We start from the raw sequence: 12,947 nt of genomic DNA on the forward strand, positions 1-12,947 counted from the left end.
CCTTGGTTCGGATCGTCAGGATGGTGGAAGCCAGCTATGCTATCTATGCGAGAATGGGGAAAGAAAAGTTAATAGACATATTAATCTAAGTTACTTATTAGACGATCGTTATTAGTCGACCCAATACTTGCATAGTGCATACCAATTACATGTACCTGAGAGAGGATAGACCTTCAAATAAGTGACCCTAACTCTAAATCCACAACCAAACAAGGAACAGGAAGTAAAGCAAAGATCACAGATTCTAAGTCTATAGCGTCTTAGTCACATGTAACCGTAGAGTATCCACTTAGAAACTATTGCCTAACTAGTAACGACCCTTTTAGTTCTCACATATGTAAATTTACAGAATGTAGAATACTCCTATAGTATTCTCGTTTCTATGTTCTTTTAGTAGTGTTGGTAATTTTTTAGACTTGTTGCAACACCACAACCATTCTTAGGCACATGTTAGTCACTCCTAGGAAAAATGTAGTTGATCAGGCTACATCCACCCAGATTTGAATATATGTCTCTAAGTCTAATTGTGTTGTTCAACAATCTTAATACTTTTGTTCTGTTCTAGTATGATACTAACCCTTTGTATTAATGGGTGTATATATATACTTAGTTAAATATTTTATTATTTAAAAGTATATATTCTTGGTCAGAGTGTTTTAATCCCGATGTGTTTATACTTTGTATATCTTTTATGGGTTGATATACTTGATTCACTATAAACAATGCTCTGATACCAATCTGTCACACCCCAAAACTGAGAATGGCGGAATACGTTCTGGGGTGGAGGACGTCATGTACAGTATCATAACAATGCATAATAGTAAAGACAAGCAAAAATATGCATTGCATTAATATAATAATTGTAATACAAGCGCGTTCTATACAGTTTGTTAGACACCAAAAGTATAATCAAAATAAAGAGGAGTCTTGTATGTGCTCCATCTTCTCAAAAGTTGCATCTGTACCTGTCTACTGATGACCTGAGAATACAAGTTATTTTGAAAACGAGATCAGCATAAAGTTGGTGAGTTCATGAGTATTTAGTGTCATTGCTTGTATAAAAGTGTTTACAATCATGTAATATAATAGTTGTCATCAATGTTTGAAAATAGTGTGTTCCCTAGAAAATCCTATATTTTCCACTAAAAGTGGTCTTCTACTAAGACCCGGTTATTTGTATGTTTAATCCTTTTGAAAGCATAAAATTTTTCCCAGTGAAACTATGAGTATGTAAATATAGTTTTAGACTTCATTCATGTAAAGCAAATGGGAAAATAATGTTTTACCCCAGCAATGTCACTGCCGACTGAGTGAAATAGAAATGCAGACCCCCTATTAAATGCACAATACACCTCGGGGAGCCCGTTTTGCCTTTAGTTCTTAATGTGTTCATTAAAGGTCTGAATGTGAACTCGTATGTAACCATCCCGATTGACGACCGAATAACTGATAACCCTCCATGTCATACATAGTATGGTGACATTTTGTCACCCCTGGGCCTAGTCGGCTCGGACTGTAGCTAGCAGCCGGGATGTGGGAGTGTCTGTCCCGTATAGATCTATACACATAATGCCCGCTCTCCCTCCAGGAGACTCTGGTTACGAGGTGATAGCACAATGAAGTGTCGTATCGAGAAGTAGTATGTCACATCCTGTTCTAGTATATTCTCTTGTATTAGTGTATAATGTACCTAATGGTATAATGTATAGAGTGTTCTCTTGTATAATATATAGTATTTTCTTTACATAGTATTTAGCATGTATTGACTCGTAATTGTACTAACTCTGGTAAGTGTCATAGTAATAGTAATAATGAGCGGTAATCCTTAACTATACCTATTATAGTTAAATAAAAATGTTAATCTCATGCCTTTGATACACAAGGTATTGCACTGAAGTGAAGAATACCCGACAACAATATATATGATATATAACTATGAATTCAACGACAGTCGGACAGATAACAAGATACCCTAAGTCCACAATCAAACAAGAACAGGAGGTAAGGTGAGCTATCCGTCCTAAGTCCTTCAAGTCTTACTTATATAAATATATTGATGCGGATATGGTTTGGGAACAAAAGAGGTTTTAAAAGAGTTTGGAAATAGTTTTATAACAATTTAACATGAAAAATGGGTTTGATAAACATTTAAAGCAGTTTTGTTGACAAAGCAGTTAAAAGTATAGAAAATCCTTTTTGGTTGCAAGTCATAAATCACATGTGATTGATACTATAACTTGTTGGATTCAACTTGTATTCCCCCCCCCCCCATTAAAGCATTTAAAAACATTTAAAAGGTCGATTAAGGGGTATGACTTACCCGCAGCGAGTAGAGTGGATGGAAGTGCCGGGTAGGATGCTAGGTGCCAAGTGAGGACTTGGACACACACACAGATCCTATGTAATATGTAGTGATACATAAATGTATCTAATTAGTTATTTAATCACTAATTAAGTAAGTAAAGACACTCTAATACATGAAAACGCTTTGCTTCAAGTGCTAGGAGTGCTAAGGGTTGCATCTAAGGAGTGTATGGCCTCACTATGGAGTTTACACTTCAAATGGTAGTCCTTAGGGGTGTTTACAGTTTTTGAACCATTTCCCCCATGAGTTCATGGCCGTAAACTCATGGGAATGGAGTGTTTGAGTGCTTCAAGGTCTCATGCTTCACAAAAGAAGGTCCTAGGGTTGAATCAAGGGCTTAGGAAGTGGTTAGGGCTCGAAATGGTATACTTTTTGGAGTTTACGGTCCTTGGACCATTTTTGGGGGTTTACTCCCATAAACCCATGAGTTTACTGCCATAAACTCATGGTCACTCCATCCATTTCATGTTTTGTGGTTCTTAGATCATTCATGCAAGTTCCTAGTTCATTAGCCAAGCATTGGAAGGAGTTTGGGGCATCAAAACCCCTTTTAGGGGTGTTTACGGTTTTAGGAGATGCCCAAACCGTAAACCCATGTTCTTGGGGTAAAATCCATGTATTTGCAAGCACACTAAGAAGATAACTAGCTAGGAAGAGTATACTTACTTATAGGGAGCTTGCAAGGGTGTTTTAGGACCCAAAACACTAGTGTGTTCTTGGTGTTTTGAGGATGCTTGAAGATCTAAGTAAAATTAAAAAATCCATGGATGAAATGTTGTATAAACACTAGATTTAGTGTTATATGAACGAATTTAGGGAAGAAAACTTACATTTTTGGTGGATTTGGAAGGATAAACTTATGATAGTTGAGAGAAAAGTGGGGTGTTCTTGAGTGGGAAGTGTAAAAATGAGGACAAGAGGGTAAACTCATGCTATATGCATGAGTCTTGGGGAAAAGGGTGTTTACGGCCCAAACACCCCTTGTTTGGCCGTCAACACCTAGCTAAGGTGTTGAATTGTTTTGCTCATTACACGTCACTAATAACGACACTTCCTTTTATTTAATCGCTCGACGAAAAATAAAATAAAACACCAAACGGACTTAAACCTGGCCAAAAATGTATTGAAATATTATTGACTAATATTTGGAGTGTTTGAATGTGGAATTTATACAATTGAAAATTTCGGGTTGTCACAGAATGGTACTTCGGGGAGGTTTGCTGAGATTTCTTTGGAAAGGATAAGAAACATGAGGTACTCCATGCATGAGTACTTCGGTGTTCTGGTATGACGGCTTCGCTAGAAAGACGATTTCGAAGAAAGAGATGTGCGCACGAAACTGGTATTGCGAGGATCGAATGGACTCAAGTTGTATGATAATGTGGGAATCATATGGGAACTAAAGACATTAGATTTGAACATAAGGCGTTACAGACAACAGTGCAACCTTTAACAGAGTTACATTACTTTAGATTTACTACAAGACTATTGCTGCGAACAAGGTATACTACAAAACGATAAGTATACGCAGCATGAGGGTCCATTTGTCACACCCCAAAACCCAGGGCGGAAACGTTCCGGGGCGGAGGTGACTTCATGTTAAGTATCACAACCAATGTACATAGTAAGCGAAGTAAACAAACATTACATTACATATTAGAATTTACATTTGTTTGAAAGTAAAGAGGTTACAAGTGTTATACATATGTATATATGATCAAAAGTAAAGACGTGTCTTCTACGAACTCCATCTTCGCCAAAAGAACTGCTGAGGTACCTGTCTAATGCAATCCTGAGAATACAAGCAGTTTGAAAATTAGCATAAAGCTGGTGAGTTCATAAGTGTTTTGTTTTCTGAAAATGAACATGTTTCCTTTAGTTTTTTGAAAAAGTTGTTATCCAAGAAAATTCCATATCTTCTTTTTAAGACAGTTTAATACGTATAACTTTAGACTGAAAACCATGGGAATACCATCCCGTATCACAGTAGGTAGTTTTAAAACATAAAACTATAGATTCAAAACAATGGGAATACCATCCCGTACTAGATAACTTTAATACTTAACACTATTAAAAACATGGGAATACCATCCCGTAATAGATCAAAGATAGATATAACAATCCTTGAATAAACTTATATTAATACGTATTGTGAGTCGGGTAACCATGCTGATATGACAACGACACCTCCTTGACGTTCGTCAGATGTCGGACGATATCCAGAATTTGTCACCCCAGAAGTGCCCGCCCAACTTTAGCTAGCAGTTAAGGTGTGAGATTGTCAGTCCCGAATAGATCTATTCAAAAATTCCACGCTCTCCCTCCAGGAGACTCTGGTTGCACTTCCGGGGAGGATTTACTGATAACCCAAAGGATTTACTGAAGACGAATCTCACAAGCAAGTATTAAATTATTCATGATGTACTTGGTTGCTATCGAATATCATAATCGTTTTGGAACATAATAAAGTATAAATGATTTAAATCAGACATAATTTATCTATTAACATTGCATCAAATCTGAATTCATAAAACGAGAATTGAAGATCCCAAATTATTCCCATATTAATGAGATTAGTTTGATTATTTCCTTTACTGAAATCCATGTAGTTGTATTCGATAAAACATCCCTTATGCTTCGCATAATACATAAGGGGTAAAGATATCAAAAGTTTGCCAGATATTTGTAGAGTTACATCAGTTTTAAGTTCCGAAAACATTTATAGTTTGCTTATATTCCCCCCTGAAAACATTGAAAAACACTGAAAAAAGGTGTAGGGGTATTGAACTCACCAGTCGAGGAACGTGTCGTCTAGGATGCTAAGTGTCAGATCGGGGCTTGATAACGCGTGAGGTTCCTATGTAATATGAAATGATGCACAATTTTAATTAGACTTCAAACCACTAATTAGATAAGAGTAAACACTTCTAGACGCGAAAACACTTCAATTCAAGTGTTTGGAGTGACCCGGGTAGCATCTATGGACGAGTATGGCTTGGATATGGAGTTTACTCTTCAAGAGTAAACTCCTTTAGGAGTTTATGGTCCAAATGACCCACTCCCCATGAGTTTACGACCATAAACTCATGGTGGGGGTGTTCTTGGTTGCTAAATAGCCTTATAACTCATGAGGGGTGATGATAGGCTTGGTTTCAATGCATTTGAATGAGATTTGAACATCCTAAGGACCATTTGAGGAGTTTACAGCAGTAAACTATGAGTTTACGGTCGTAAACTCTTATGTGCCGTGTCTTAAGGTGTTTTGGTGGTCCTAGGTCACTACAATGCATAAAGGAAGGTTTTAGGGTTGATTCCATGGCTTAGGAAGTGATTGGGACTTGAATTGACCTTGGAAAAGTAGTTTACGGTCTATGAAGATGTTCTTGGGAGTTTACTACCTTAAACACATGAGTTTACAACCGTAAACTCATGTTTGTCCATGATTCATGGGTTTTAGTGGTTGTAGGTTAAGCATACAAAGTTCTAGGTCCAATTCCAAGCCATACAAGGTGTTAAAGGCACTTTAACACTAATTGGAGGAGTTTATGGTCTAAGGAGGTGTGTTTACGGTCCAAGAATGTTCTTGGGCCGTAAACTCAAGTTTGTCCCATTTGTGTATGTTTTGGTGCATTTCTTGAAGGATTATAAGGTTCTATGCACTCATGGAAGTTCATGGAGGCTTTTGGAGGTGTTTAAGGGGCAATTTAACACTTTAAAAGGTGTTTAAGGTTTATGAATGAGGGTTTACGGTCCAAGCATGATCTTGGGCCGTAAACTCATGTTTACCCCCTAAATGGTAAGATTTTGGAGCTCTAAGTCCATTCCTGCAAGTCCAAAGGTCTTTACTATGCACTAGAAGTGGTTTGGAGGGGTTTTGGGGCTTCAAAACCCATTAGATAGGTACCCGACGATCTCTTTTGGCGAAGACGGAGTGCGTAGAAGACTCGTCTCATTTTGTTCATATATACTATGTATCACATGTATAACTTTACTTATGAAACAAATGTAAACTTTTTTATATGTAATGTAATGGTTGTTTTACTTTACTTACTATGTGCATTGGATTTGATACTCAACGTGGAGTCAACCCCGGAAATGTTTCCGCCATCGGTTTTCGGGGTGTGACAAGAAGTCTATGCAATTTAGCAAAGCTTTGACGAGCATTGCTTAATTCTTGAGTTCCACAATAGAAGTTGTCTTCATAATTTAGCAAAGCTTTGATGAGCATTGTTTAATTCTTGAGTTCCACATTAGAAGTCTATGCAAATTAGCAAAGCTTTGATGAGCATTTTTTCATTCCTAGCTTCCACATTGGAAGTCTATACAATTTAGCAAAGCATTGATGAGCATCGTTTAATTCTTGAGTTCCACAATAGAAGTCTATGCAATTTAAACAAAGCTTTCATGACCATTGTCTGATTCTTGAGTTCCACAACAGAAGTCTATGCAATTTACCAAAGCTTTGATGAGCATTGTTTAATTCTTGAGTCCACAATAAAAGTTGTCTTTGCAATTTAGCAAAGCATTTATGAGCATTGTTTAATTCTTGAGTTCCACAATAGAAGTAAGTGTATGCCATTTAAGCAAAGCTTAGATAAGTATTGTTTCATTCTTTTTTTTTTTGAAAGAGCCAAAGCTCAGCAAACTTTATTAAAAAGAATAAAAGAATACAAACACCAAAACATCAAACAAAATACAAATATAACCATCCTATCCATAACCAACTACCAAACCATTTCCTAATAATAAGAAATAACCACTCATAACCCCAAAACACCCTAAAATCCTTAAAGGTAACCCAAAGACTTATTGAAAGAGGGAAAAAAGGTAACTTCACCCCTTGCTCCTACCAAATCTCCAAAAGAAAAAGAAACCAAAGCAAGGGGTAAGGCCCTTAAAAAAACCCTCAGTCCATAAGCTAACCTTTAAGAAAAAAACCCTCAAGTTCAAAGCCCATATAACACAAAAAACAAGGAAATCCCAATAATCAAAACCACAACTAAACATAACAAAAAAACGAAAATAGAAAAGCCCCTCACGACAACTAGTCCCAAAGCTCCTGTCCCAATCCTTGTCCTCTACATCCTTCGAAGTCCTCATCATGAAATCCATAAACTCTCTACAGCTATTGCCCACCACCAACCTTTGCTTCACCTTTCTGCACCACAAACTCAAAAAGGAACACAAGAAAATAATACCAGAATACCAGTGAATCAAATTAAGTTTCATACTAGACATGGCATCAATCACATGTCTAGGATTCTCTATTTGGGTAATCTCAATTAAGATCATATCCAAACAGAAAATCCCATAGGTACAAGTCACATGATATAAGAGAAAACTCTCAAACCAGTGACAAATTCCGTCAATTCCTTTGTGCATATTTTTATTCCCAAAATACCCCCACCATATACCATTAATAACATCATCCTTATTAAACTTCCACCACTGCCAAACCCAAAACCATAACCAACCACACTCCAAACAGCAAAACCAGAAAATGATCTCCATTATTCTCCATTCATAATTCCCGAAATACCCCAGATCAAATAAATCTTATTATTGATCATTTTAGTTCTTTTCCTTAATCCCATCAGCTTCAAATCTCATTCTCAATACTAGCTATAATCCCCTCAACTGATATTATGCTAGAACCAAAAAGTCTAGAATTTCTCTCTCTCCAAATATGAGACACACAGCTAGCAATCATACATTTGATGATCAAATTCTCACCAGTCTTCAGTTTAAGCATACTGCTCAACATAAAAATAAGATCATTCCATTCAACTGCTGACAAATTTAGACCCACTTTACTGCAGAAATATTTCCAGATTCTGGATGAATACTCACAATTAAAGAATAAATGGTTATGCGAATCAGGCATATTATCACAAAAAGGACACAGCAAATTACCAGCCACTTCCCATCCTCTAACCCTATCCTGAGTTTTTAATCTGTTCAGGACAGCCAACCATAAAATAAAAGAGTTGCGAGGAATGCAATTATTATACCAAACAAGATCATACCAAGGCACAATATCCCCAAAGTTATTCAAATCATTCCACACCTGTTTGCATGAGAATTTTCTGCATATACCTCCCTTATCCCTCCATCCAACAACATCATTCAAATTAGAATCAATACAGAACATAGGAGCTTCAGTCAATCCAAGGAACTTATTAACCCATTCAACCGGCCATGAATAAGAATCAAACTGAAGAACATCACAAACTAAAGCAGAATCACTAAGACCATTACTAATCCACTCTCTCCTAGGGATAATAGTACAAAGAATACCTATTGGATGCCACCAATCATGCCATAAAGAAGTGTTCCTCCCATTACCCACACATGAAATAACATGAGGCCTAACAGTTTTCCTTATCTCCAAAAATCTCTTCCATGTCCAGCTCATACTCTTTTTCTGCAAAATATCCCAAAAATTCCTGCTGCCTATATAATTGATTCTCACCCACTGCACCCACAGGGAATTTTTGTTATTAACCACATTCCAAACATGTTTAGCAAGCAAAGCATCATTCCATCTCCTCAAATTCTTTATTCCGAGCCCACCATACTCCTTAGGTTTGCAAATTTCAAGCCACTTAACTTTAGCTTTATCTTTGACTATCTCACCATTAGCCCATAAAAAACTCCTGCACATCTTTTCAATCTCATTAATAGTAGCAATTGGAATTTTAAAATAGAAGCCCAATAAACATGAATAGAAGTTAAGACCGAATTAATGAGTTGCAATCTACCAACAAAAGATAAGGTTTTACACTTCCAATTGAAAATTCTCAACTTAATCTTTTCAATCAACTTTTTACAATCTCTATCAAACAATTTAGTAACACACATAGGAACCCCCAAATATTTAAACGGAAATCTCCCAACCTCATAAGGAAGAATACCCAAAATAATCCTTCTCATATTAGGCTTAACACAACTGAAATAAATCTGACTTTTTTCCATACTTACCTTCAGCCCTGAAATCTTATTGAAATCATCAAGGGCATTCCTTATAATTCTGGCCGAATTCCCATTACCATAAGAAAAAATTAACAAATCATCAGCAAAACATAAATGGGAAATTTTGAGGCTCAAACACTTACTATGGAACTTAAAATTCAGAGAATCTTCAATAAGCTTACCCATAATAATATTGAACACCTCCATAACTATAGTAAATAGGTAAGGAGATAAAGGATCTCCCTGCCTAAGCCCACGCTTTCCTTCAAAATACCCATGATCTTCACCATTAAAATTGAGCATGAACCACGGGGAAGAAACACAAGCCATAATCTATTTAACTATGACTGGATGGAACCCAAATCCCTGCAGAACTCTATTAAGAAAATCCCAATCCACCGTATCATAAGCCTTTTGTATATCAATCTTTATCGTACATTTAGGGGTACCTCTTTTTTTTTTGTACCCCACCATCAACTCCTGAGCAAGAAGAATATTGTCCAAAATAGATCTACCAGGTATAAAAGCTGATTGGTTATTACTTACAATATCACCCAAACAATTTCTAATTCTATTCACTATAATCTTACTGATACACTTATAAAAAGTGTTACAGCAAGCTATAGGTCTAAAATCAGACACTTTCCTCGGAACCTCAACTTTAGGGACCAGGACAATTCTCGTGGCATTAATCCCCTTCAACAATTTACCAGTCCAAAAGAATTCTCTCACAGCCTTACAAACATCTGGACCAACAATACTCCAAGAACTTTTAAAAAATTTTGAAGAATACCCATCAGGCCCAGAAGCACGATTGTCATCTATGTCAAACATTGCCAATTTAATTTCTTCATCAGTAACCACTCTAATCATATCAACAGCCACCCTACTGTCCAATTTTTTAGGAAAAAAACTCATCATTTAAGCCTGACAAATCAGTATCTTCCTTACATCCCAAAAACTTATTAAAGTGAGACACAAACTTCTCTATCATAGCCTTCCCACTCACCCAACGACCATCTTCATTCAGAACCATCTGAATACGATTACTGATACCCCTGCTTTTAACTATTTTGTGAAAGAATTTAGAGTTATTGTCCCCATCCTGTAACCATTTGATTTTAGCATGCTGAGCAAGAAGCTTTTCTTCATCATTACAAGCAATATTAATATCTAAGAGAATATTAGCATGCTCTTCCCTAATCTTGCAATCAAAAGGATTATTGTCAATATCTTGTTGTTTACATTCCAAATCCTTTCTTAACTTCTGAATTCTTTTTCCAGCACCCCAATATTTATTACACATCTCCCTGCAATGTTTCTTGAGAATCTTCAACTTTTGTGTCACTTTAAACATAAAAAAACCATCAATATTCTTATCCCAAACCTCCTTAACCAAAGGAAGAGATTCCTCCTTCCAGAGATAAAATTAGCAAATCTAAAAGAAGGTTTCCACTTCACTTTGTTACCAGGAAAATTTAAAATAGCAGGGCAATGATCCGAATTTCTGTATGGTTTAAAGACAGCATGAGCAAGGATGGTTCGAAATAAATTTTTGATTAACCATAACTCTATCAAGCTTCTTCAACAGCCCCATATTACCCATAGGAGTTTTGTTCCATGTAAACTGAAACCCATAAGACTTCAAGTCCTCCACTTCAATAAAACTCAAACAATCAACAAAATCTTCAACTCCTTTAGGAGTTCTAGAACAGCTTTCAGAATATTTCGAAGGTTTTATAGCAACATTAAAATCACCTAATAAACCCCAAGCTTCCCTATTAACAACCAAACTATGTTTTTTCAAATTATCCCAAAGTAATCTTCTTTCAATATAATTCGAAGTAGCATATATAAAAGACAGATACATGCCAAAATCCAAATTACACAATTTAACATAACAATGAATAACCTGTTTGGATTGAGAAAGCAATATCACATCAAAAAGTCTTGGATTCCACCCCACTATTATTCTAGTACCAGCTTCACAACTATTATTATTAGAGATCCAATCCCACTGCCCAAAAGTCTTAGCACAAACACTCTTGAGATTTAAGACTTTGACATGAGATTCAATCACAGCACAAATACCAAGGTTATTACACCTAATAACATCAATAACCTCCTTCTGCTTAACAGATTTATTCAATCCCCTAACATTCCAAGCACCAACAGACATCATTGGGAAATAATAGAATTTTTGGCATTTACCTCCTCAAATGCCTGAGAACTCCCCATCTTACTGCTATTATTATCCGACTCCAACTTATCTTTATTCATTTTATTACTTTCATTTCCTTTCTTCTTCCCCTCTCCCTTGATTGAAGAAATCAATTTGTTATTCTTGCTTTCATTAGAACCCATTCCAGCATCACCACTATCAACATTTTGATTAGTAACTGTCTTCACAATCTTATCATCCTCTTCCATTTTATCCAAAACTTCCTCTTCAATCTCTCCCAAGATTTCAAAACTGTTTTTATTACTTAATCCCTCCCCTGTTATATTCTCACTACCAAGACTATGATTGCCCATCTCTGACTTATTATCCTTTTTAACTACAACCTCCTGCTTATTATTCTCCTTCAACCCCCGACTACCCATTACATCCTGCCCATTAACAAACTTCTCATAATTTCTGTTCTTTTCTAAATTCCAGTGACTTACTCCTTTATTACTCCAATTCCAATTTTGCCCTTTACCATTTCCACCTCTATTCCCATTATTGCCTTTAGAGAAAATACCCCTTCTCCAATTCCCATTCTTCCCATTATTCTTCATATTATTCAATTGATTATAACCCTCTTGAGTCTTGCTAGTGCCTTCACCATCATTGTTACCTATTACCTTTTTATATTTAACTTCTGTGAATCCATCCCCATTAACAACTTCCTTCCCTTTATTATTCTTTAAATTTCTCACTTCTCCATTAATATCCTCCTTCTCAATATTCATAGCAGTAGCACAAACTTTATCCACATGCCCATAGACTTTACAATGATTACATCTAGAAGGAATCCAAGCATATTCAACATCAAAACTTTGAATCACAGCAGAATTAGAGACAAAATCCCAAGTAGATATATCAATCTTCTTTCTCCATTCCTTCCCAGCTGCCATTTCAACAAGAATTCTAGCATAAGCATTCCTTCCTTTATGTTCCAAACACATTTCCTCAGTAAAGGAATCAAAAGCCAAAGGAATACCTATCTTACTAGCAATTCTACATAAGTTTTCACCACTCCAAACTTCCAAGGTCAAATCAAATATTTTAATCCAAACCGGAATTTTATCATGCTTGTTCTTAGTTAATGTCAAACCTGGCCTCCATCTTTGAAGAAATAGTGGCATATTATTAAACATTAACCAAGGACTACCCTCCAAAACAGATAACATCCCCTTTTCATCACTGAATTTAAAGAAGAAAAATCCTTTGTTGTTCATGAATACCTCTTCCAAACCCACATTCTTCCACAACCTTCTAACTTCTTTCTGAATTACAGGAAACGCCAACTTCTTGTCAATCATATAACCATAAAGAGTATTAGTAAAAGGAATACTTGCATTCTTTAGATTCTCAATCGGAATTATTACAGGACCATCCTCTTCC

The 12,947-nt window shown here is 36.1% G+C and overlaps 1 protein-coding gene across 1 annotated transcript; it reads right to left on the bottom strand.

The window, feature by feature from the left end:
• Positions 1-9,670: 9,670 nt before the first annotated feature.
• LOC128129111 (uncharacterized) lies at positions 9,671-11,516 on the bottom strand. Its single transcript, XM_052767791.1, has 3 exons — positions 10,902-11,516; positions 10,321-10,751; positions 9,671-10,223 (listed from the first exon to the last, which is right to left on the bottom strand). The coding sequence occupies exons 1-3, from the start codon at positions 11,514-11,516 to the stop codon at positions 9,671-9,673; spliced, it is 1,599 nt and encodes a 532-aa protein (XP_052623751.1).
• Positions 11,517-12,947: the final 1,431 nt, after the last annotated feature.

The sequence above is a fragment of the Lactuca sativa genome, chromosome 9, assembly GCF_002870075.4.
Source record: "Lactuca sativa cultivar Salinas chromosome 9, Lsat_Salinas_v11, whole genome shotgun sequence".
Classification (NCBI taxonomy): Eukaryota; Viridiplantae; Streptophyta; class Magnoliopsida; order Asterales; family Asteraceae; genus Lactuca; species Lactuca sativa.

Excerpts from the sequence above, each read along its gene's own strand:
- LOC128129111 (XM_052767791.1), bottom strand. The coding sequence starts at position 11,516 with ATGTCTGTTGGTGCTTGGAATGTTAGGGGATTGAATAAATCTGTTAAG. Across the intron at positions 10,752-10,901 it reads AGAAGCTTGATAGAGTTATG|GAGGAATCTCTTCCTTTGGT; the intron begins GTTAATCAAAAA and ends TATCTCTGGAAG. Across the intron at positions 10,224-10,320 it reads GGGAAGGCTATGATAGAGAA|GGTGGCTGTTGATATGATTA; the intron begins GTTTGTGTCTCA and ends ATTGGACAGTAG.